This window comes from Mesoplodon densirostris, chromosome 8 (assembly GCF_025265405.1).
Source record: "Mesoplodon densirostris isolate mMesDen1 chromosome 8, mMesDen1 primary haplotype, whole genome shotgun sequence".
Taxonomy (NCBI): Eukaryota; Metazoa; Chordata; class Mammalia; order Artiodactyla; family Ziphiidae; genus Mesoplodon; species Mesoplodon densirostris.
In genome coordinates this window covers 110155332-110182234 of record NC_082668.1, presented here as the reverse complement: position 1 = coordinate 110182234, position 26903 = coordinate 110155332, and the positions used below count along the sequence as shown (strand labels likewise).

The 26903-nt window shown below is 46.6% G+C and overlaps 1 protein-coding gene across 1 annotated transcript in view; it reads left to right on the top strand.

The window, feature by feature from the left end:
- The first annotated feature begins 3659 nt into the window (after nucleotides 1-3659).
- MARCO (macrophage receptor with collagenous structure) overlaps nucleotides 3660-26903 on the top strand; it is a 96153-nt gene continuing 72909 nt past the window's right edge. The window contains exons 1-3 of the mRNA XM_060105966.1: nucleotides 3660-3735; nucleotides 3863-4102; nucleotides 5066-5332. Of these exons, the coding sequence (XP_059961949.1) occupies nucleotides 3660-3735; nucleotides 3863-4102; nucleotides 5066-5332 (583 nt within the window). The remainder of the gene's footprint in view (nucleotides 3736-3862; nucleotides 4103-5065; nucleotides 5333-26903) is intronic.

Here is a 26903-nt window from a genome sequence, read left to right as displayed (position 1 = left end):
CTCCCACTGACCCGGGAAGAGGAAGCAGAAGTCCGCGCACCCGGCTCTCGGCGCTCCGGCTCCCGGCCGGCGCCTTCCCGCCGCCCTCCCCGCTGGCCCCGGGGCACGAGCCAGGCCGCGCCCCCCTTTCGTTCTCCGGGGTGCAGCCTCCCGACCCCCTTCCCGGGGAGGGTGCGGGGAGGACTCCGGGTTCCCACCGAGATCGGCGCTGCGGGGAACTGGTGGGGAGGTGAGGGAGGGAAAAGTTTGGGCTGGAAGTGGGGCGGGTGGGGAAGGGAAGTCTGGCGCGCCTGGGAGAGGAGAGGGAAAGAGGGGCGAGCACCCGCGTGCCTCCCCCCAGCCCCCGGCCCCACCTCCGAGCTCAGACTGGATCGCTTGCGGGTGAGGTCGGCGGTGTGGGGGAGGGGTCACTGCAGTGTCGAGGCCTTCTCCGGCCACCTTCCCTGTCCCCGGGCTCCTGCAGAAACCGGAGTGGGGGGCGACCGTGCGGCCGGGCGCCGGCGTGTTTGTATGTGACTGTGTGTGTGAGAGGCCCCAGGTGGGTGCGTGTGTACGTGTGTGCCAGTGGGCACGAAACGGTTGTGTGCATTTTTCGTGTCCCTATAACCCTGGCGTGGTTGCGCTGTGTCCGTGTGTGCAAGTGTAAGGGTGTGCGTGGGCTCTGCGCCGGTGGCTGTGCTTGTGCGTGGCCATGTGTACAGTCTCGGTGTGTGCGTTTGTGTGCCAGCTGGGAACCTGAGAGCAACTCCCTCCGACCGAGGCTCTGCAAGTGACGTGTGTGAAAGGGCAAGGATCAGAGGGCTCTGACCCCAAATCTCCCCTACCACCACTCCCCCGCCCCCATCATTGAACTATGCAAAGGCAGAGGGAAGTAGTTGTTTAAATCCTGATTAAAATAGCCACTGGTTTTCTGTTCCCCACCAAAACCCACCTGTGCAATCCCTAAGCCCTAAGGCCCCACCGGGGGAAGAGCGGGCAACACGTGGCAAGGGCAACATCAAAGGGACCTCGGGGAGAGAATAGCCCCAAAGCCCACTCCACAGATGAGGCAACTGAGGCCCAGAGCGGGGAAGGGACTAGGTCAGGGTCCCACAGAGGCCGTCAGGAACCTTGGACATCTTTTTGTCCCGCGGCCTAAGTGCCGCATGAGAGCGTGGTCTCCTTCCCGCGCCTGCCATCCCCATTCCATTCTCCTCCACGTAAGGTGCATTCTCTCCCCCGTCTGTCTGGGAGGTAGAAGAGGCAGCATCTCTTGGCGCTGGGAATGCAGTGGGAGGCGAGGGGGAAACACAATCCCTCCCTTCGTCGGTCCCACTGGAGGGCGTTACTGTTCCTGCTCCCACGGTGGGGGGGGCGGGGCGGGGTCTAGCTGCTTCCTCTCCACACACCCCCCCTTCGCCTTCAGAACTTTCCAGGCGTGAATGGTGCTGTTAGGGGTGGGAGGTCAGTGAGAGGAAGGCTGGCCTCACGGGCAGTGGGCGGGGGGAGGGATGGAATACGGACCCCAAAGCCATTCCAGGCACGTCCCTCCCCTCCCGCACCAAGCACTCCCGCCCCAAAATTGTTATGCAAAGGAGTCAAGTCTGTGATCTTCTGGCGATCAAAGCGGCAAAACCAAATATTAGAAGAGAAGTCAATAATGGATGAGCAGATTAAGAAACCCATCTCGAGGACAATTATCGTCGCAGTTGAAAAAGCGCCGGGCTTCCCTATTCCCCCCCCCACCCCGCCCCAATATTAAAAATAAAAAATAAAAAGTAGGCGGAAGAATGGGGCCTGGGGATAGTGGCAGAGAAGGGCAGCCGCCGAGCGTGCGTGAACGAGCGGGTGCGTGGACGCGCTCGTGGAGGGGAGATAACGCCCCCTACACCCCACCAGGGGATGACCCTATTGGGTCCCGGTGTTTTCTCTGGCCAAGTGCGCAGAGCCTTACCCTCTGCCCTCAAAGGTCTTTGGCCTCTTAAAAGAGAGCGTGAGGCCACTCTGAGCCGAAGTGCTAGAATCAGAGTTTCTAGGGTCTTTCTTTTCAGACCCTCCGACACCCAGCCTGAGTCCCCCGGCTGCACCCCCTTTCTGTCCGTTTTCCTTCGGGAGAGGGACCCTAGGCGGGTGGGTAGGGCAGGGAGCCGGGTGTTACGGGCGCGGGCGGATTCCCGGCCGGTTTTCCTGTGAGGGACGCGCCACCTATCGGTGCTATAGGAGAACTGCATCCGTGTGGTGCTCCCGGGCCCGCGAGGCTGTCTGGGGGAGGTTGGATTTGAACTCCCAGGGCCGGGAGAACCAGACGCTTTTCCTGACAGTAGACACCTGACTGGGGACAGACTACGGGATTCCCGGAAGGGGATCCTTCCGGGAATCCCCTCGCCTCGCGAGAGCTAAAGTGGAGAGAAAAGCTCATGAGGGGCTCTTTGCTCTGTGATTCCTAAAGCAGAAACGCCTGTGTTGCAGTGGGATGGGCCCTGCTTGAGAGTCACGACTGGATTCCTTTGACGCCTCTGCCTGCCATGCGACCTTGGGAAGGCCCCCGGCTTTCTCCCGGCCTGTTTCCTTACTCATAAACCGAGAGAACTGGATTATATTGATCCCCTCTCAACTCTGACCTTGAATCTAACATTGAATCTAAGCAGTATATGTAGACACCTGTGTCTTGTATTTGTTTCTAGCTCTTAATAGATTCTGGACCTTTATATGCCATTTATATCCTAATCTCTTATACATATTTAATGTATACCTGCTTCAGTTAATATTACTGTTTTCTCAGTTGTCCAAAGATTTCATTTGAGTGGGGTCAGGACGGTTCTTGGACCGAATAATCCTGATAAATGCCCATTTACTTAAACTTGAAAAAAAAATCTAACAGGAAAACTTCGTTCACTTTGCAGTGTGGACACTGCTGGGGAGGACTGGTGTCATGGGGCCAGGGAGAACATAATGGACACTCATGTGGGAGGGTTAGGAGAGAAGACTCAGGCCCTGGATTGCAGTCAGTGTCAGAGAGGGCCCGGAAGGACAGAGGCTAGACGGAACTAGAGAGACGGCTGAAGCCATGGACACTCTGAGACCCCTGGGGTGGGGTAGGGGGTAGCTTCTGACCGGAGGCTCCTTGATAGATGGTGTCGCAAGAACAGTACAGGCGGGCGTGGAGACCAATGTAGGATAGCTCAGACCTTAAGCCAGTTCCCCTTGAACTCTCCACGAAATTAATAAAGAACGGAAAGAGGGGGTGGGAGACAATATTTTGCTTTAGTTCTCCGGAGATCTCTTATGACTTCTGCTTGGAGTTCCGGGTTTGTGTAGCGGAGGGAAGCGAGGGTTCCAGCTGTGGGTCCTTTCCGCAAGGCCTGGAGCTCGAGCTTGAGACAGCCTGCCTCTGCCCAGGTTAGACGTGCCGACTGAGGAGCCCCCAAACGGTCCGCACCTGACAGAGCAGCAGGCGGGCCCGCTAGCCTCATCTTCAGCTCCTGAGTGGCCAGTGGCAGCGCGCAAGGCCAGATCGGCTGCATCCGACGACAGCTGAGCGAAGGTGCGCATCCCCTCCTCTGGGAATAGAAACACCCCTTGGGACACCCAGAGGGGCTGCTGCGTTGAACCTGGGACCCATTGTTTTCGGAATGGAGGGGACGCTTCTGGTCTTTCGATCCGCGAGTCCAGGAATCGTTATGGGCTGCCGGCTCCTCGGAAGTGGTGACTTTCAGCGTCTTGACAATCGGCGCACAGTGCGATTCAGGGCCAGGGGTTAGTGTTCTTATTTGGACATGGGAAAATCAAGGGTCTGGTCACTTGTCCTGGTGAACGTGAAACGAGGCCTTGAGGGGTCAGTTGGTGGCTTAGCCCTGACGTCCTGGCGGTCTGTGCGGCTCAGAATTTTTCTCCCGCTTCCTCGAGGTCGAGTCGCGTTCGTGGCCGGCGTGGGGAGGGCGGGGCGGTCGGTGGTCCCGGTTCTCCGCGGAACTCACACAGCAAGGGCTCTTTCCCAGCGCCTCAGACCTGACCCGTGGAATTCGGGACTTTGCGCCCCCGGGCCTCGGTGTCGAAGCCCTGTTGGTTGCCACCCTGCTAAGCCAGGTCGGCCTGGGAAATGGGAACTCCAGGAGTGGGCCTAGTACGCACGGCCCGCGCACTGGGGCCCGAGGGGAGCCCTGGGCTGCAGCTGTGGGCTGAGCGGGGAGGCCGCGTGGTCACTGTCTCCCGGCGGAACGAGGAATGGCAGGGATTCCGTGTGCATCCCACCACCTCCTGGACTGTCTCAGGCGGGCCAAGAAACCCAGATTTCAGGAATCACAAGACGCCAGTGACGAGTGCACTGCGGAGAGCTGACCAAGACATGGGAACTTCGTCCGCGCTGGGGCGGAAAACGCCGGTTCCAATGTGCACAGCTCAGGCTAACCTCTGTGGTGGGACCGACGTAAGAAAAGGAACGGATTTACTTTGCACGTTTCTCACACTTCACTCAGATGTTGCCGGTTTACAGAGCCATCGGGAGAGACAGAGTGATAAGGAGAGATGGGGTGGGGCGGGGGGGAAGGGGAAGGAGAGAGAGAGAGAGAGATTGATTAAAGGTCCCCTTTCTCCAAAAGAGGAGCTAAGGATGCTGAGAAGTCGATAGCCAGCCTACATCGGGTGTGTTTTGGACGCAGCTCTAAGCTCTCCATCTGGGTTAGCTCATTTAATCCTTACGGTAACCTATTGAGATATGTAGCTTCTCCTCTCCAGTTTACAAAGGAGGAAACTGAGGCACGGAGAGTCGTAAAGTAGCCCAAGGGCATGCCCTTAGCAAGTGGAAAATGAAAAGCAGAATCTGTCCGCAGCTCTGGCGGAGCCAGATGGGGACAATCCGCTCAGGGCACTCTCGAAGTCGCCCCCAGGCCCCAGGGAGGACGCAGGTTATCATCTTCCTTCCCCCCCCCCCCCCCGCACCGACGCGTGGCCTCAGCGCTCCCAGGTGCTCTAGGCGGGCGGGACTCCAGCCCTGGGCCAGAGTCTGGCTGCGGGGCTCCTTCAGGGGAGCCCTCAGCCCGGGTTTCCAGGCCCTCCCCGGCGTAGGCAGATCTCCCGTCCTCTGCAGGGACTGGAATCCTCTTCGGGGAGATGACCTTCCGTTTCCATCACTCGGACAGCCCCGCGGGGGAGCAGCGCGGAGGAGGCCGCAGCCACTCAATGCTGGTGTTGGGGCTCTTTCTTCGCGCTTCCAAGCTTCGTGACCTCGGAAGGGGTCCAGACGCGGCCTTGGTTGGCTGCAGCGGGCCGCGGGGGACAGCAAAGCTGGTCCGGGCAGGTCGGAGCTGCTGGGACGCGCCTCCACGCTCAGTGGCTGGTCTCGGCGGCCGCGAAGGTGATCGCCAAGGCCCAGACTTTTAGAGACTTGCTTTCAGGCAGCGGACGAGGACCCCGGCTGAGACGCGCAGGGGGCTCGGGTCCCACGCAGAGGACAAGTCACCGGGCTTCCTCAGACCTGCGCCTCAATTGTTCGGTACAGGTGATGGGCGTCCCGGCGGCGGTTGAGGCCAGTGGCAAAACCCCGAGGACCTGCAGGCCAGGGGAAACTTTGCCGGCCCCCAGAACCTGCAGCTGGTGCTTCGCAGAAGGGGTTGCCATTAGTTCTAACTCCCCTGGGCCCTGGTGAAAGGACTTTCCAGGCAGAGGTGGCCTCAGCTCGCTTCAGAAAAGTGCAGGTGGGCTGAGAGGAGGGGGCTGGTGTCGCCCCGGGGTGGTGCATCCCGCAGCTAACCGCCTGGGGTTTTAGTCTTCCAGCTATGGCTCCCTCCTCTATCTCTTCCCCGGAGCGTTCTCCTTGAACCCCAGGAGCAGAACTAGAGGCCTTGCTGTGAGGTCTTGTCTCTAAGGTGGGATCCGTGCCTTCCCCAGGGAAGCCACTTCTCCAATGAGCAGTGAGCGGAGAAGCTGCCCCTTTCACAGCCCAACTCTGAGGTCCGCCGGCCAGCACCACTCTATTTTAACAAACGTAATTAGGACTCGTTCAGATGCTAAAATCTTCCTATCCTATCCAAGGCTGCCCTGGGTCTGGGAATCACAACCCTGTAAATTCACAGTTTGCTTTAATGGAGATTTGGAAAGAGACTGAAGGTGTCTGTAGTTATGAATGAATGTGAACTTGAACTTGACTTTTTTTTTTTTTGGAAAGGTGTCGGAACCTTGAGCCAAAATACACCAAAGAGATTCTCCCCCGCCCCGCCCCGAATCCCCACTCCGTCCTGGAGGTTACAGTTACCTTGATTGTGGGGTTCTGGGGGTTGGGAGTGCAGAATCTGCAGGGAGTAGGGGAGGTTATTTAACTTGGCTGGGTCACCAGAGAGAAGGAAAGCCAAGAGACCGTGCTGCCATCCCCTCTTCTCTGTCAACCTTTAGCATTTATCTCTCCCTGCACCCCAACCCCCTGTCAGTCTCCCAGCTATCAAGTGTGGACTCGACAGGAATGTCACAAGGAAAAACTAATTAAATGGCAGTACAATGCTTTGGAAATATTAAGTGTCATGTAAATGTCTAATGCCAATGATAATCTTGATGGTGGTCATTACGTGCCAGGAAGCACATCCCCGACAGCCCAATGCTGAGCGCAAATGTGCGAGTCTAAGAGAATCCCAGGGAATACCCGTCCTTTCTGCTGCAGAGCCCCAGCTCTGAGTGGCCGGGTGTAAGGTGGGGACTCTAGGTCCTGCCCCCATCCCCTGTAAATCACCTGGGTTTAATTCTGGCTGGGAGTCCTAAAGTTACCGCCCTCTCTGACATGGAGCCCATCACCTGTAAAGTGGGAAATTAGTGATTCCCAGGGTGTGGCTACCCCCATGGTGGATTCTGCTTCCTCCAGGCTCTGACAGCCTCCACGGTGTGCTCACATCAAGGTCTGACCTTTGTGATCTGGGTGTCTTCCATCTTCCAGAGCTTGGTTAAGACATAGCCATTAGGAGGGTTATACCCTGGTTACCCTTCACATTTAAATAGAAGGATGTCCTGTTAGGGAACACACATCCCTAACTCCCCTCTGTCTCTGAACTGTCAGTGGGAGGGGCAAGAGGTCTCAGGTCTTTAACATTTTTCTAGTTTGATGAAACACCAGGCCTTCCCCAGGACTTAAAGTTTCCTTATAAGGCAATTTCACCACCACCCACCCCCTCACCCCCATCCTCTCCCAGCTGAAGCTTCCCCACTACTGCTGGGCTGAAGATATGGGGCACTGAAGTCTGCCAAAACCAGTGGAGGCTCAGAGGGCAGCAAATTACAGTGACTCATGATTGAGGCTTTTGGAAATTCCCTCCAGAAATCATTGGGCCTTTTAGGGGTTTTGTAGAGTCAAACCCTGGATACTGTACTGTTACTCCTCACCCTTCAATTTGCCCTAATTTTATTTCTCAGTGACTTGGGGAATAGGTTACAATTTCAGGCTCCTCCAGCTGCCATTTTCTGTTAGACCTAAGTTGGTTGGATTTTCTGTTTTTACTGCTATGTGATGACATACCCCTTATCATTTGAGAAGAAAATAGCTGACTTTTTCTTTAATTTTTCAAAAGGAACAAATTCTTGTCTAGTTAAGCTTTAAAAACAAAGTGCTTTGTTTTGTTTAAGCTAGGCTTCAATGACTCAAAAACACCTTACCCTTAAAAGTAAAACTTTTTACAAATCATACAGAAACAGGTGCTTTCCTGGGTATTTTTTTTAAGGCGTCCAAATAGGAATGCTCTTAACAGTGGGAGTGTTAGGGTTTGGGGGTTAGGCCATGTGATATTTCACGGTCAAAACTGGAGAGGTTTATAAGGTCAGACACTGACAACACACACACACACACTCACACACACAACACACATGCACAGTTAAAAGGAATTCTAGACTTTGCCATTTCACTCTTTCCTAGGAACCTTTGGGGGGAAATGGGAATGAATATGCATGTGTAACTTTTGTAAATTTTCAACAAGTTTGTTTTGCTGTTGTTGCTGCTGTCTTACTGGGCACCACGTGAGATTCTTGCTACATCATGGAGAATTTGTTTCCAAATCAGATAACTCACCAAGTAAGACACACTTGATATTGCACATGTTTCTAGCAACAGCTGCCGAGTCAGCTTTTTTGTTTTTCTGAAGATGTTACTCACCAGAAAACATTCCCTCCTCTAGGAATTTCATGGCCCCCCAAAATTTTTGTTTTAATTTCTGTCCTTTGGTTTCCTTCGGTCGGTGGGAAGGGAGTGTGGGGTGGAGTCGAGGTGATACAGCGGGGCCAGGTTCTGGACCAAGGGGAGAGAGGGGGTGTCGGGGGGAGGCTGGACAGGGTGAGCAGTGTCCTGTGGGACGAGGACCCCAGCTCTGTGGTGCTGCCCAGAGCTACCGTGCTCCCTCGCTGGCTTTATTTGTTCCTTTTCACTCACTGCCACCATCCTTTTCATCACGCAGAGCTCCCAATCTTTATTCAGCATCTGTATTTCTACTCTGGCTGCTGTGTTTGTCGTGGGCTGTGGGTACTCAAGCATTTTGTTTCATAATGTTGGTTAATTCTTTTAAAAACACTCTGATCTGAGCAGACTGTTCAGGAAATGTGGCTTCTATTCCACTGCGGCAAGCAAGCCCTCCTCCTCCTCCGTGGGCTGTCAACACAATGTCAGACACTGAAAAACAATCTCTCCAGAAATTCAGATATTTCCACACTGTAGGCTGTCTGGCCCTGGGAGCCGAAATGTTCAACATTTCCTCCAGATAATAGCATGTTACTAGGTCCCACAATAGCCTGGGAAATCGAGTTCCCCTTTCCCTTCTCCACAGGCGTCCTTACAGAAGAATGGGCCAAAGGCCTATAGAAACCACCAGACTGAAATTCTCCCTCAAGGCGGAGGTAGGAGTAGGGGCAGGGGGGTGGGAGGTTGGAGAGGAAACATGGGGACATCATTCCCATTTCTGTCCAGGGGAACTGCCCAGCACCTGTGGATGAGACAACCCAGTCCAGTGCAGACGCACTGTCCTGGTCCAGGGTGGTAGGCGCATTGCAGGAACTGGGCTCATATAGCAGGCGGGCTGGCCTCCCTCTGGCACTCCTGCCCAGAAGCTAGTTTGATGGGAGGGCTGGTGAGCTCGGCTGTCTGGAGCATTCCCTGTGAGGGGTCAGGAAAGCTAACTGGGGGTGGGGAGGTGAAAGAGGGTTACAGGGCCTTGGACTCTCTTTGACAAGTCTCTGGGGGCTGTCAGTGTAAATTAAAACTCAGCATAACCAACAAGGACCTACTGTATAGCACAAGAAACTATACTCAATATCTTGTAATAACCTATAATGGAAAAGATCTAAAAATGAATAGATATACATGTATATGTATAACTGAATCTCTTTGCTGTACACCTGAAACTAACACAACATTGTAAATCAACTATATTTCAATAAAAATTAAAAGAAAACACAGAGCAGATTTCAAAGACTTAGCAAGACAAAAATAAAGTATCTCATTAATATTATTATATTGATTATATGTTGACATGATAACTTTTAAATATGTTGAGTTAAATAAAATAAATTATTAAAATTAATTTCATCTGTTTCTTTTTATTTTCTTTTAATGTGGCTATTAGAGCATTTAAAATTACATTTTCAGCTTGTATCAGGGTTCACATTATATTTCTATTGGACAGTACTGGTCTAAGTAAACCCTTCCCTTTTGAAGCTATTTTGAGGACTTGCTTATTAGTTTCCTTCTCTTGTTAGCCACACGGCATGGAGGCGGCTCAGAGCTCCAGGGAAATTTCCTTTCTGCTAGACAGGCACTGGAAGGGCAGAAGTAGGCTGGGAGCCCTAGTTGACTCATTTCCAAAAAGTGGCTTCTGGTGACATCATGTGGCCGTTTCTTGGTATTACACCAACGACAGGCTGCCTGCAGTCCCCATTTCCCTATCCTGGTGTTAGCCGCTGCTTGCTGGAGTTACCACACTGGGCTAATAAATCAGAATTACTACACTTGCAGAAGAATGTTTCCCCCCTTAATGTCTCCTGTTATCCTCTACACGTCCTTTCAGCTCTGCCACATCTGCAATATTGGGTCTAACCCACTAACCCACTGGGAGGTTCTCCTTATCCAAGAGAACAGCTCTAGAAACTTCTGTCTGGAAGACAGAGGTTCAAGCCTGGAAACCTCGCAAAAAATTGGCTAGTCTCAGGAATGTCTTTCTACCTCTCTGGACCCCTTTTTCCTCAAGTGCAAAACAAATGGCTGAAGCACATGACCTCTAACCTCACTTCTGGCTCCCCAAATCCATGAAGCTGATGGTGGAATCTGAGCTGTTGGTGGAGTACACTCAAATAACCCCTCACTGGTGGTCACCTACAAGAAAGGACCTAATGTGAGGTGACCCAACATGGAGCAGAGGTAACCAACCGTGATTTCTAAGGAGGTGATAATACAAACACAGTTGTCATTGGTGGTGACTAAGTACTTTACATATGCTTTACATATGCTATCTCATTTAATGCTCACAGCATCCCACAAATTAGGTATGATTACATCGACTCAAAATATTTAATATACTATCTGACACATATATGTATACATGTGTATACAAACGTAAATTTAAAATCATAATACTATGACGAACACCTATGAACTACACCCCAGAACTAGAACATCAGTACTGACCTGCTTCTATGCGTTTGTTCCTCCCCCATCTCCTTCTCCTGCCTCTGCCAGGAGTAATCACTAACCTAAATTTTGTGTTTTTCATTTCTTTGCTTTTAAGTGTGGGTTTGATTATATATTGTTTAGTTTTATTTGCATTTGAGGTTCATAAAAATGGTATTATAAGGTCCCATGGCACTTGTTTTTTCACTTAGTATTACTTTCCTAAGACTTATCCATGTAACATGTAACTGAACTTGAGTCATGTTTATAGCTGTATGAGATTTCATTATTGCACTATACTTCAATGTATTTATCCATCCTCCTCTCAGTGGACATCTGGGTTGTTTCTAGTTCTTTGCTTCTGTGAGAATTCTCATTTGTGTCTCTTGGTATACATGTGTAAAAATGTCTCTAGAAGGCAATAGGAAGCTCAGTGGTTGCCAGGAGCTTGGAGCAGGGGTGAATTATTAAATAGCTTTACCACCTAAAAGTGTGGTACCGTGATGATGCATACATGATAGTATGCATTTGTCAAAGCCAATGGAACTTTACAGCACAAACAGTGAACCTTAATATATGCAAATTTTTAAAAATCATCTAGGAAGTCAGGGGATCCTATGGGGGGATGCAGACTGTCACAGAGAATTTAATTGTATTGCAAATGAATAAAACAACCCCACTGGAGGAAGTAGGGAAAGATGCTGATCTAAGCAGCTTTGGAAATAAGTAAGATTAAAGGCATAAAAAAGTACACATAAGCACTGTACTCTGGTTAATAAAATTGTTTCCCAGGGGGACATGCAACAGTTTTTCTGATATTACTAAACATACACTGGAATTGGACAATCAAGTAAATAGGTGGCAGATGATGGAAGACCAGTTTCTTATTGATGGAGTGGGAATTTACAGATAGTCAAGGCGAAGAAGCAGGTATGATTCATGTGGTAAAGGATTAGAGTTGGAGACATTAGTATGAACTCATGTGTAGCTTATACAGGCGATTACATAAAGAAGTATTTGTAGATATGCATATATATATACATATATATATATATATATATACAGGTTAATATACACACATGTATTTCCTGTTCTGTAAGTTAAGAGGGTCTAGAAGCAATGACACACCAGTAACAATAAGCGTCTTAGCACCCAGATCTTGGTTTCTAGTGCCATTCTTCAATGAGGAGCCAAGGGTCCTTGGAGAAACCCAATTCTAGAACTGGGACAGGAAATATACATGGTGAGCCTGGAGCATCTTGTGTTGCTAGAAAGTAAGAAGGTGCTCAAAACATTTTTTTAAACCTACATTGGCCAGGGGATACAGGAGCCAACTGAAAGAATTCCCAAAGGTAAAGCTTGAACACTCTGAGCTACAAAATAAAGTAGTATTGGAACGTGACCCAAATTATAAAATAAATATGTATTCATGGGTCCATACTGATATAAATGACTGAAAATATAAATGAATGGGAAGAGAAGAAGCAGATCTCCCTTGAAGAAAATTTCCAAATACTTCATCTTACCCTCAAGGAATAAGACGATGCATCCCCATCCCATATGTGTGGCCTGTGCACAGTGACTGCCTACCAAAGAGTGCAGTATGCAAAGGCAGAGGGTGAGGGGAAGAATTCCTTACTAGCAAAACCTGACAAACACTGCCTCAGGCAGATGATCAAGGTCATTATCAAGCAGAGATAATTCTTGTTAGTATGTACCCTTGGTAAAAGGATACTTTGCCTCTCTGGTCTTCCTCCCCAAAGCCCATAACTCCCGTCAAGTCATGAGAAATAATACATCAAATAAATCCTACAGCGGGACATCCTACAAAATATTTGAGCAGTACTCCTCAGAACTGTCATGGTGATCAAAACCAAGGAAAGTCTGAGAAACTATCACAGCCAAGAGGAGCCTAAGGAGACATGACAAGTTAATGTAATGTGATGTCCTGAGAGGGACCCTGGAAAAGAAGAAGACAATGGATAGTAACTAAGGAAATGTGAATCAATATGCCCTTTAGTTCATAACAATGTATGAATATGTAACGTGTAGCACACTAATGTAAGATGCTAATATAATAAAAGGGGAAACTAGATCCAGGGGCATGTGAGAGCTCTCTGTACCATTTCCTCAATTTCCCTGTAAATTAAAAACTGTCCTGCAAAGTAAAGTCTATCAAAAATGTTGTGGGTTAGAAAAAGTGTTAGGTGAAAACAAAATGAGGCTGTAAAAAATGTCTCTAGAGAAAGGTTGGCAAACTTTGTGCAAGGCTAGTTAGTAAATATTTTAGGTTTTGTGGGCCTTATGGTCTCTATTACAGCCACTCAGGTCTGCTGTCTTAGGGTAAAAGCAGCCACAGGCCATGCAGATAAGGGTGGCTGAGTTCCAATAAAATTTTATTTAGCAAAAACTAAACAAACAAACAAGAGCCCGTGAGCCATGGTTTGCCAACCCTGTTCTAGCATGTATAATTAGAAGTAGAATTGCTGGGCCACAGGTATCCAAACGCTCAATTTTGGAAACCGTCAAATGGTTTTCCCAAGAGATTGCATCAAATCAACAAAACAAGAAATGTATAAACGTAGAAGTTCCTTTTAATTCATGTCTTGCCCAGAGCTTAGCATTTTTTCTAAAATGGTTTTCCACTGGGTTCTTGTGTTGCATTTCCCTGATTATAGTGGGCTTGTTTATTGTGATCCCTCTTCTGAGAAATGCCTATTGGCGGCTTTTGCTCAATCTCTGTTGTGTTGTCTTTCTTTTATGCATTAGCAGGAGCTCTTTCTATATTCCAGATACTAATCTTTTGTCAGTTATAGATGTTCCAAATATCTTCTCCCAGGATATGGCTTGTCACTTCACTTTCTTTTCAGTACCTTTTGATGAACAGTTCTTAATTTTAATGTAGTCAGGTTTATTAATCTTTCCTTTTTATAATTAGTGCTTTCCCTTCTCTCTTGTTGAAGAAATCCTCTTGTACTCAAAGTCAGAAAGACACTCCCTATATTTTCTTTGAAACTTTGGAAGTCTTGCCTTTCACCTATAAGTCCTTCAGTACCTCTGGAATTTACACAAGGTCCAGAATATACGGTGGAGGAAAGGATTCAATTTTATTTTTTTCTCTTTGGACAACCAGTAGTCCCAGCCCCAGTGCCTCCTTCCCTGCTGTCTGCAATGTCACCATGTCATGTCATGTCCACATAGTACATCTAGTGCTGGCATCTACTTTGTTTCATTTGTCATATAACTTCTGTAACATCATGATAAATCCTGATATCAAATTACCCCCAACCTATTCTTTTTCAGCAATGTCTTGACTATTTTTAGCCCTCGGGACTGCCATATATTCTTTAAAATCATCTTGTTAAGCTTTATGGAAAAAATGCTAATTTTATTAGTTCTGGGAACTTATTGGGATTGCACTGAATCCACAGACTGGTTTGGGGAGAACTGACATGTTCAAAATGCTGAGTCTTCCTATGTATGAACATATGATGTGTCTCCTAATATCTTTGTTTGGGATGAGGAAACTTACATTCAAAGACGTTAAGTGACCTTCCCCAGGTTACACAGCTAGTTAGTGGAAGGGCCACCATTTTTACCCAGAAGTCCTTGCTCTAAGCAGCTAGGCTGTACCATTACTTTGTTTTAGCGAGGTCTCTCTCCTGGACACTCAGGCATGGCTCTGAGAGTCCCATGATCTGCTGACCAGCCTCCAAGACAAACATGTTAGCACTTCCCAGGAGAGGAGAGGGAGAGCTCAGCCCCCCACAGCTGGTATGTGCCAAAGGGAGGGTCTCCATGACTTGCTTGTTCCATGATACATCTATGAGTCGTTCTGGGTTTTATTCCAGCACAAGATCTGTTTGGGAGGAGCTGAGGCTGTGCATGTAGGGAAGAAGGTTGGGGAAAGGGACTGGCTTGGGATCTGGATGGGTCACACCCTTGGTGTGAGGCCCACATGTCAGAACGTTTGAGTTCATTTCCCACCTCCGCCTTTTTCCAGCTCTGTGACCTTGGGCAAGTCACTTAAGGTTTCTGAGTCACTGTTGTCTCGTCTCTAAGGAGGGATACTTTCTATTTCTCCCAGAGGAGGTCACTGAGGGAATTAAATTAGGTAGAGCACATAACATGCTTGTCCCAGCCCCTGGGTCTATCCAGTGAGACTGAGATTAGTCCTGTGAGCTCTGAGTTTTTCCCTTCCCGTCCAGGCTGTAGGGGAGCTGGGACTCAGCTCACCCACTTTCAACAAGGACTTTCTTGGATAGAAGGAGAGCAAAGAGGTCTCCTGACTATAGCAAGCTTACACACCCACCAGGGAACCCAGAGCAAATTACAGCAGCAGAAGGGTCCCTGACCCTCTGAGCCTTGCACAATGAACGACTGCGACTCCTCCTGCAGCTCAAGCGTTTGCTTAAAGCAATTTTTAATAGGTCCTCAGACAGGGAGATGGCAATTAGGTCTTCTCAAGGCTCCAGGTGCCCTGGAGGGAGTGGTTGGGAAATCTGATCTGATGAACAGATAAGAAATAGTTATAATTAGCACAGTCTATGTAAACACATGTGATTGCCCTATAGTAGTTTTCCAAATCATCAAGACAGTTCTCAAACAAGTTTTCACTCATAGGGAGACTCAGCATGGCCACTGTATATACTACCGATTTCCTTGTTTTCATAAAGAGCAGATAAAAAACCCAAGCGAGCTTGTCTGTGCATCTCCCAAGTCTAAAATCCAGGAACTGAAATGAATAGGCACATAGCATTTTTTAGGTATATCCTTTAAAACATTGTTTTTCCACTGAGGTGTAACTTAAATTCAGTAAGTTTACAAATCTGGAGTGTCCAGCTAACTAAACTTTTACACATGTATACACTGTGCAACCACCACCCAGATCCGGCTCTTCAACATTTCCTGACCCCAGAGGCTCCCTGTGCCCCCCAGTCATGTCCCTCACAGATGGCTGCTATTCTGACTTCAATCGCCATAGATTAGTTTTGCCTGTTTCTGAAATTCCTATAAATGGAATTCTATCACATGTATTTTTTGCATATGGATTTGTTTATTTATTTGGTTGCACCAGGTCTCAGTTGTGGTGGGCAGGCTCCTTAGTTGCAGCTCACCAGCTCCTTAGTTGTAGCACGTGGGCTCCTTAGTTGTGGCATGCAAACTCTTAGTTGCAGCATGCATGTGGGATCTAGTTCCCTGATCAGGGATCGAACCTGGGCCCCCTGCATTGGGATCACAGAGTCTTATCCAGTGCGCCACCAGGGAGGTCCCTGCATAAGGCTTCTTTAGCTTAATGTTACCTCTGTGAAATTCATCAGGATATCCCATGTCACCGTTGTTTGCTTTTTTCAACTACTTTGTGAAAACCCATTGTCTGATATGTCACAAGTCATTTTACTATTTATTGGTGGACATTTTGGTTGTTTCCGTTTGGGGCTACTGTGAGTAAAACTGCCATGAACATCATTGAACATGACTTTTAGTGCACGTGTAGACCTTTAAACTGGTCTAATCCCAGGAGTCCAATAGTCCAATTTCTGAATTATGATAGGTATTGAATTTTCTTTCTTTCTTTCTCTCTCTCCCTTCCTTCCTTCCTTTCTTTCTAAAATCACCTTTATGATAGAATTTGCAGTATATAATTTATATACAATCAAATCCACCAATTTTAATTGTACATTATAATGAGTTTTGACAAATGTATATGATTGTGTAACCACCACAGTCATAAACATATGAAACAGTCCTATTATTCCAAATAGTCTCCTTGTGTCCCTTTGCAGTCACCTTTCCCCATCCCCAGCCCCTGGCAACCGCTCACTTGATTTCTGTCATTATAGTTTTGCCTTTTCTAGAATTTCATATAAGTGAAACTGTAGTTTCTATAATCCTTCATGCCTCATCCCTTTCACTCAACATAATTATTTTGAGGTTCATTTGTGTTATTGCATATGTCATAGTTCAATCCTTTTTATTGTGATATACTGCATTTTATTTTTCCATTTATCTGTTGATGGACTTTCAGGATTTTTTTTCCATTTGGAGGGTTCTTTTTAATAAAGCTGCTATCATTATTTTCTACAGTTCTTTGCACAGAATGTGTTTTCATTTTGAGAGGTAAATACCAAGAAGTAGGATTATTGAGTTACATGGTAAGTATATATCTAACTTTATAAGAAATTGCCAAACTGCTTTTCAAAATGGTTCTACCATTTTGTTTTCCCACCAGCAGTGTATGAGAGTTCAAGTTCCTCCATATCCTCACCTACACTTGGTATTGTCAATCTTTTTAATTTTAGCCAGTTGTAGAAATATGTAATTGTATTTCATTTGTTTTTATTTATCTTGTCTTATACCTATTGGCCACTTAAATGTCTTCTTTGATTAAGGTCTATTAAAATCTTTTACTTTTTAAAAAATTGGGTTGAATTCTCATTAAATTGTAAGAATTCTTTATATTTTCAGCATATGTCTTTTATCAGATATGTATCTTGGGAATGTTTTCTCCCAGGCTGTCACTTGTCTTTTTATTCTCTTAACAGTGTCTTTTGAAGAGCACAATTTTAAAATTTTGGTCAAGTCTATTATACTTATCTTTTTTATAGTTTATGTATTTTTGTGTCTTATCTAAGAAATTCTTGCATAATACAAGATCAAGTTTATTCCTATATTTTCTTCTATAAGTTTTATAGGTTTTACCTATTACATTTTAGGTCTATGATTTGTTATAAGTGAAATCTGGTGTATAGTATCAGATAAGGGTCAAGGAATACATTTTTTTTTTTTTTTTTTTTTGTGGTACACGGGCCTCTCACTGTTGTAGCCTCTCCCATTGTGGAGCACAGGCTCCGGATGCACAAGCTCAGCGGCCATGGCTCACGGGCCCAGCCGCTCCGCGGCATATGGGATCCTCCCAGACCGGGGCACGAACCCGTATCCCCTGCATCCGCAGGCGGACTCTCAACCACTGCGCCACCAGGGAGGCCCTAAGGAATACACTTTGCATATGAAATTCCAGTTGGTCCAGCACATTTGTTGAAAAGTCCATCTTTTCCCCATTGAATTACTTTAGCATCTTTGTCAAAAATTCATATCTATATGACAGGGTTGTTGTGAGAATTAAATGGAACTTTGAAAGCACTAAACATTAATAACTGGCACATAGAAATTGCATAACATTTATTCTCACATTTATAATCACTTAAAATATTAATTTATAATATGTAATTATTTCAGTTAGATTTTCTGTAAAATAGATGTAATACTACACAACTTGTAGGGTTTTGTGAGGATTTGGTGAGGAGTCATGTAAATAGAACTTTTAACAGTATCTGCATGCAGTAAGTTCTCAACAAACAATCTTCTTCTCTATATGACAGTGCCTAAAGTAGACACTCTCTAAACAACAGCTGTTATCTTGTGTACCTCTGTAAACCCTCATATGATGAATAATACATGAAAAGATTTTACGAAACTGTTAATGCTAATATCCCATATGAAGCAATAATGATTTATTATTTTCTGCCTTAAAACTTGGGTAAGATTAAAAAAAAAAGTGAAACTCATTGTTGCTAGGAATGAGGGAAAATGAGCACTCTTTTATACTGTTAGTAATAGTGCAAATTAACCCAGACTTCCTGTAGGGCAATCTAGCAATATAAATCAAAACCTGTTAAAACATGCATACATTTTGGCCTAGCAATTCAATTTTTAGTAATTTTAGCTCAAGAAAACAATTAAGATTGCATGTTGAGAACTGTGTGCAAAGATGCTCACTGTAATAATATATATAGTCAGAAAAAAACTTATAAGTACCTAAATGCTTGACAAATAGTTGAATACATTACTGTACATTCATGTAATAATATACAAGACCCCCCTCCTTTAAAACGATGCAGTAGAAAAATGTTTTATGATGTATTCATTTTTTCATTCAGCAAATATTTGTTGCAAGCACTGGGTTGGGCATTTGTGCTGTGATGAAGAAGTAGACAGACAGTACAGGGCAGTCAGTGCTGGGATAGGAGAGGGTAAGGTGCTAAAGGACCACACACAAAGATGTCGAGGTCGGATTTGACCTGAATTTGCTGTCTAGATGGGGGTCAGAGCTCCCATAGTGAGTGATATCTTAGTTGAGACCTGAAGGATGAGTAAGGGCTGAGCAGAGAAAGATGTGAGGTTGCTGAGCAGATGGAAGGGGGCTCCAGGCAAAGGAAACCATGTTACCACAAGTTCCAGGGGATTATTGTAAGCGTTTATGCTAAAGAGTGAACTGGTCAGCTTTCACATTTTAGAAGGACTTCTCTCCAGTGTGAATGGGGTGGATTGGAGGGGACCATTTTAGAAAGTAAGAAGACCAGTTAGAGACTGTTGGATTAGTTCAGAGACAATAATGGCCTGATGTCTGGGAGAGGGTGGTGTTGGAAAGAAGTAGGCGGATCCAAGAGATATTTAGAAAGGACTCGATGATTGATTGGGTATGGGCAGTGAGGAGGGGAAGAGGGTCACCAACCAGGTGTCTGGCTTGGCCATCTGGATCAAGAGTGGCCCCCTCAGAAGATGGGGAACTCTAGGGCAGGACACTGGGCGGTAAGGAGGAAGAGGTGTGGAGTTCTGCTTGGGTTACATTCACTTTGAGTTCCTCTTAGTGAAGAAGCTCAGGGGACAGTTGGGGATTAGAGTCTGTAGCTCAGGAGAAAGATCAAAACTGAAAGGAGAGACTAATCTCATATATGGGTGATGACTGGACACAAGGGAGTGGGTAAGAACTCATAGGCCAGTATTTTTGAAACTGTAGATCTTAACCCCCATTATTGAACGATGAAATCAATGCAGTGGGACATGTCCAACATTAAAAACAAAGAAAAGATATAATAAAAAAAAAACTAAGTGTGCATCCATAAATAAGGGTAAGGATTGTTTCATGAAAAATTTTTTTAGATTATATATGGACAAAAGACTGCCATAATGTGTGAAGAGGATCACAAAAATTTACCCTGTCCCCAGGTGCGGCTTGCCTCCATTTGATGAGTGAGAAGCTGTCCCAATGCATGTATTTAAATCAATATTTGTGCCCCTTGATAGTTTGCAGCAGGGAGGTTCCACTGAAAAAAACGGTTAACCATTGAGTTCTCAAATGAACTCATCAACTAGTAAACAGATATAAACATATGGGAAAGCACCTGAATTCTGGATTTCTCATAACCTCATTTTTCCCTATTAAGGTTTTTTTAATTTTAAGATAGTGGAGGTGAGGTTGGTTTGATGAAGACACAGTCCCTCGGTGGGTGTTTCCTTGTCCCTGGAGTCAAGAACCCTTGTTCTTATGCTAGATGGTCCCTTTCATGTCAATTTCCTGAAATTAACTCTTAGAGCACAATTATTTATGGCTACACATCTTTAGGTTCTAGGAACCCAAAGCGGTAAAGCCAGCCTGAACTGGCTCAGGAAGACTGGAAATAGTCTGGAGTAGAATGAGGGGGGCTGATGGGGCAGAACACATGTCATAAAGGAAGCTGGTGTTCGAGTCCTTGCCGTCTGCCTTCTGGCCTGGAAGTCACATTTCTCAGTGAGCCTTTGTTCCCAAACTCATAAAATAGAGACAAAAGGTCCTGCTCTACAAACATTGCCCCTTTGTTGAGAGTATCAAAACAAGATGCAATATGGAGAAGGGTTTTGTAAATTGTAAATCATCTACAAACGCCTGGCAGCATGCCTTGGATTAACAGTCCTTGGATTGACTTTTAAAAGCAGGAGGTAAAGCTAAGGATCAGGTTCCTAGGGTTTTTTCGGTTGTATCATAAACTCTCTGTTCTCTCAGTTACAGTGCAAGCACTGTGGAGACTCCACACCGCTCCTGTGGTTACTATATTACAGACGACAACAGGGGACAGCAAGCCTGCAGACTCAGACCAGCGCCGGAATCCCAACGCCCCCCCCGCCCCGCCCCCGGCTCACTCCACCCTGAGTGCGAATATGTAATGGGAACAATAGCACCTTCTTCAAAGGGCTGTTTGAATGACACATTACAGTAATTGTGTGAGCGTCGTATATGTTCATTAAGTCTCAGTTCTCGCTAAGAAAGCCCCGATCTTCCCCCTCCACGCTGGGTGGAGGCTGGACCTCTCCATTCTCAACTCCCTGCACCTCAGAGATGCCCTTTCTCTTGTGTCACAAGTTCCTAAACTTTGATGTGCAAATGCTCTCGGGTAACAGGGTTAAAAATTCAGTCTCTGGGACCAGTCCCCAGGCAATTGAGACACGCCTGTATCACTCTCACCTGTCCTGGTGTCTCCCTGTGACAGGTGGCCAGTGCTGAGGCCTCCAGGACACTGTCTACCCTTGGCGGCTCTGGACAGAGCTTGCCTCTCCCCTGAGTTCCCTTATTCAAGGTCAGAAATAAAAGAAAGGACTTAACGCTGACAAAGCGACATGCAGTTTGCCCATCGAGCTGGCTGCTCCATGGCTGCTACCCCTGGAGCCAAGAGGCCCCTGGTGGGCCCCCCCATCAAGCCTGTGTCCAAGGCCCTGTCCCCACCCATCTCACGCACACACACCTGGAAACACCCTAAACCAAGGAGGAGCAGCCCTGACAGCCCTGGGGGAAGAAGGGAGAGTTTTCTTCTTCCTCTATTTTAAGCAGAAGTGTTAGGCTGGCCCTCAGCCCCAGCAGGGTCTCCGCCAGGGCTGGAGAAGGTCCTTGCCCACCTCTGGGAGCAGAAGTCCTTCCAGGCACCTCCTCATGCTGGCCTTCTCCTGGGCAATCACTCCTGCGGGGGCAGCTCCAGAATTTCTATGTTGGGGGGACTAGGTATAGGAATGGGGGCCTGGGCCTTGACCTAGCAGAATGCTGTTTTTCACCTAAACTGCCTGTCATATAACGCAGTTTTCTAGAGGTGTTTTCTTCCCACTTGAGTAAGATCAAGAAAACAATTGTAGATTGTTTTACCCAAAAACAATTGTAGATATGTGACGATATTATTATTGTTTTAACTGTTATTGTAACTAGCGCTTTTTGACGATTCCTTCTTTATGATCATAAATCCAAAGGGCTCAGTAAACCATGATTTTGCACAACTTGTTTGGCGGTCAAACCCTTCCTAAATGAACGTGAAACAATTTATAGTCTTTATTTCTCTGGCTTGGTTTGAATTCTCATCCATTTCGCGTGTTTGATTATAGGGTGCTGTCCCAGACCCCTCAGGGATATCAGATACCACACAGTATTTATACCTTATTACTTTCCTAAAACCTTTCAAATTCTGAATTTCCAAATGCACCTGGCTCCCAGAGTTTTGGATAAGGGATTGTGGGCCTTATTCAGGAATCAGAGTTGATATTGTTGTTTCCGTTCAGGAGGGGTGTAGGTGTGTCGAGACTAGAGACCTGTACCCGCCCCCAGCCTCCTACCAACCCCTTCCCCGCACTGCCCTCCTGGAACACCTGGCCCCCAGACACCCTTGCCATCAGCTTCTGGATGGCCTGTGGCCGACTGCATCGGATCCATCTCAGGCCAGATTCTTGCCAGCACTCAAAGCTGTGCCTGGATCGAGCTCCCCATGCAGAAGCCCCTAGCACTGTGCCTGCTTTCCCAGCCCACGTGTGTGTGGCAGCTTTTCACACTGGGTCACAGGGTGTACTGTGGCTCCGAGCCCCAAGCAGAGCCTGGGAAGACGCCAAGGCAGCTGTTAACACCCAGCAGTAATGAATCACCGGGATTATCTCTGGCTCCTTCATCAGATGTGCTCTCAGCCAGAACTCACAGGTACCTGCCAACACTTGTGGGTCGCTCCCCATCTCCAGCCAGTCAAGTGGGCTGAGAAGGGAAGGGGGAGGGCGGAGTCTCTCCCGGATGGAAGCAGAGGCTGCTGTGACCCATCAGACTCCAAGGGCTCCAGAGGTGTTTGTGAGCCCCAGAAGGACAGGGCCACATCCATTTGATCCCCACTGTGCCCTAGCACAGCACCTGGCCTTTGAGAGGAGCTCAGGCTTATTAGCTGAACTTATTAATTAACCCAAGTGGCGCTCACTGAACTAACTCATCAGGTGACAGAATAGAAAGAGGTCAGAAACTCCCCACGGGTCAGTTGTAGCTGTGGGAGCTTTAATGTGGTACCTACTGTGTGCAGAGCCCTACTAAGTGCCAGGCCCTCTCTAGTCCAGACTTTACGATACCACGTGAAGGAGAGATCTTTATTCCTATTTACAGATGATAAGTTCAGGCACACAGAAGTCGAGAGGCTTTCTGAAGCTCTCCCCAGTCAGCCTGCCTCCAAAGTCTGAGTCATTTCTGTCCTGCGCTGCTGCCCAAAAGCAACCCACCTGTCTTCCACTCACAGTGGGGCTGGGTCACCACGCTCCACTGCCGTTCTTCCTTTTCTGAGTAGAAACAACTGCCGGGGCCTGGAGGACAGACTCCAACAGCTTTCTCCAAGGGCAGGGAGCCAGGAGGCAAGGATGGGGAGAGGCTGGAGGAGGAGGGGAAGGTGGGGGGAAGAAGAAGAGGAGATTCCCCCTTTCCTGGGATTGAGTTCCCACTGCATGGTTTGTTCTGCTTTCAAACCCTCTTCCCTCTTCCTGAAATTCCAAATCACAGCTTCTTTACAAGCTTGAGGATTTTTTTTTAAAGGGAAATTGGGACCAGATTGTGAAGGGTCTTTTATTATGCATTTCTTTATTTTTTATATACATTTATTTATTTTATTTATTTATTATCTTTGGCTGCTTTGGGTCTTCGTTGCGGAGCACGGGCTCTAGGCTTGCGGGCTTCAGTAGTTGTGGCGCGCGGGCTCAGTAGCTGTGGTGCACGGATTTAGTTGCTCTGCTGCACTTGGGATCTTCCCAGACCAGGGCTCGAACCCGTGTCCCCTGCACTGGCAGGCAGATTCTTAACCACTGCACTACCAGGAAAGCTCAAGCTTGAGGATTTTTCTCATCTCCATTTCCCACGACCCAGCACTGCTCCGTACCTCCTACACCCCTGGTTCAGCGGTCCACACAGATGAGCATCATTGCTCTTGCAAGGCTGGGAAAGCTCAAACCTTGGCCTTGCTTTCAGTTAAATCGCAAGAAGCCATGTCTGATACTCCTTCCCACCTGTGGGAGGCATCCCTGAGAGCCACGCTCTGAGTAATCCCCTCCCCTTAAGGGTGACCTGGATTTAGTGGTTCACTTCCAGGGGGTAGAACATCAGGAGGCTCCATGTTTACCTTTGTTGTTCATTTGTAGGAATCACCTCGTCCTGGGATCTAGGAGCAGTTATCTTAGGGTCTGACTGAAAGCTATGAAGCTGCTGCCGACACAAATAAGCATTATGCTCAGAGGTTTGTGAGCCCCCTCTTGGAGACCTCCATTTATGGCCTCCAAGTAAAGGGTCAGTTTCCTGAATGGTTACTACTTCTTTTAAACAGCACTGACAGTTTACCATCCACTACTTGTGACTGAAGTCCCACTATGGTTAGGAGCTGGGTCACGGTTTGAATGCAGCCCATCTGTCTCTAGACTGCCTCTCTGATGTTTGTTTGTTTGTTTGTCTATTCTTAAAGCAGCTTATGGAAGTTTTTGTTGTAGTTTGCTCTGCTTTGTTCTAGGTATATTGTATGTATAGTGAAATGCACACATCTTAACTGTGCAGTTAGATGAGTTTTGACAAATATACACATTGTGTAACTCACCCCAAAACCAAGATGTACAACCTTACAGCCACTATGGAAAATAGTATGGAGGTTCCTTAAAAAACTAAAAATAGGGCTGCCCTGGTGATGCAGTGGTTGAGAGTCCGCCTGCCGATGCAGGGGACACGGGTTAGTGCCCTGGTCCGGGAAGATCCCATATGCCGCGGTGCAGCTGGGCCCGTGAGACGTGGCCGCTGGGCCTGTGCGTCCGGAGCCTGTGCTCTGCAATGGGAGAGGCCACAACAGTGAGAGACCCACGTACGGCAAAACAAAAAAAAAAAAAAAAACACCTAAAAATAGAGTTACCATATGATCCAGCAATCCCACCCCTGGGCATATATCCAGAAAAGATGAAAACTCTAATTTGAAAAGATACACACACTCCAATGTTCAGAGCATCACTATTTACAATAGCCAAGACGTGAGTGCAACCTAAATGTCCACTGACAGATGAATGGATAAAGAAGATGTGATACACATATACAATGGAATATTACTCAGCCATAAAAAAGAATGAAATAACGCCATTTGTAGCAACATGGGTGGACCTAGAGATTATCATACTAAGTGAAGTAAGTCAGACAAAGACAAATATCATATGATATCACTTATGTGTGGAATCTAAAAAAATGATACCAGTGAACTTATTTACGAAACAGGAACAGACTCACAGACCCAGAAAACAAACTTATGGTTACCAAAGAGGAAAGGGTGAAGGGAGGATAAATTAGGAGTTAGGAATTAGCAGATACGAACTACTATATATAAAATAGACAACCAGCAAGGACCTACTGTAGAGCACAGGGAACTATATTCAGCATCTTATAATAACCTATAATGGAAAAGGATCTGAAAAAGAGTATATATGTATGTATAACTGAATCACTTTGCTGTACACCAGAAACTAACATGACATTGAAAGTCAACTATACTTCAGTTAAAAAAAAAAAGATACACAACCTCTCCATCATCCCCCAAATTTCCCTTGTGCCCACTTCACTCAATCTGTTTCCTGCTCCCCCTAACCACATCGAGGCAACCGCTATTCTGACAGCTGTTACCATAGATGAGTTTTGCTGCTTCTTAACCTTCATGTAAGTAGACTCATAAATCCACACACTTTTATATCTGGCTTCTTTCTCTGCTAAGTGAAATAATAATTTCTGTGAAGTCCATCCATGTTGTTGTATCTATCCCAAATTTGTTCCCTTTTTTTACCGAGTAGAAATTTATTGTATGAATATATTGTAGCTTGTTTGTTCATTTTCCTCTGATAGAAACCTGGACATTTCCATTTGGGGGGCTATCATGAATAAAGATGCTACAGATATTCTTTGTTAAATGTTTTGTGCGTGTATAAGCTTATTTCTTTTGGGTAAAGACTTAGGAATGAAATTGCTGAGTCAAAGGATAGGCATATGTTTACATTTGTTAGAAACTTCCAGACAGTTTTCTAAAGGAGTTGTATTGTGTTCTCTTTTGTTTACCCTTCAATATCAGATATATTTTAAGCTGTCTCAAGTAGCTTTTAGAAGTAGGTAATCATTCAATGAATGAGTGGATGAACGAATGACCCTATAACCACTCACCCTCCAACCCACCATGAGGCTGACGTGGAACCCCCCAGCTCATTAACCCCATCCTGCTGCCTTTCTCCAATGCATTGCTGCTCCGTTTGTGCAGAAAAACACCCTAAGTGTCCCCACCCGGGTTAGTCCCTGCTGAGTTTTCAACCACATTCCTATTGCAGATATTTTGGCAGGAAACCCAGGCAAGCTAATCCTAAAGAAAGAACATTCCCTTCACTTAGGAGGGCAGGAGGCAGATGCCCATGACTGGAGAGAAAGAGCAGCCCAGGGTGCCATGCCCAGCTCTGCCATCAACTCATCCTCCAAATGAGCTTGGGGCCTCTAATGGCTCTCCCTGTATGGACAGTGACCCATTCAATGGATCAGGATATTGAGGGAGTCTGAGGATGGGACGCAGGTGCTGGTTTCATCCCTCCTTGGGTAACCCACCTCCTTGTGCTTCACCTTTCTCTGACAGCTCAGATGTATCTGGAGACTTTTTTTATTGAAGTATAGTTGATTTATTATATATATAATATATATATTATATATACCCATTTATATAATATATATATGATACTTTTTTTCAGATTCTTTTCCATTATAGGTTATTACAAGATATTGAATATAGTTCCCCGTGCTATACAGTGGGTCCTTGTTGGTTATCTATTTTATATATAGTAGCTTGTATCTGCTAATTCCAAGCTCTTAATTTATCTCCCCCAAACCTTTCCCTTTTGGTAATCATAAGTTTGTTTTCTGTGTCTGTGAATCTATTCCTGTTTTGTAAATAAGTTCACTGGTTTCATTTTTTTAGATTCCACATATAAGTGATATCATATGATATTTGTCTTTTTTTTTTTTTTTGCGGTACACGGGCCTCTCACTGTTGTGGCCTCTCCCATGGCAGAGCACAGGCTCTGGACATGCAGGCTCAGCGGCCATGGCTCACAGACCCAGCCGCTCCATGGCATGTGGGATCTTCCCAGACCAGGGCACGAACCCGTGTCCCCTGCATCGGCAGGCGGACTCTCAACCACTGTGCCACCAGGGAAG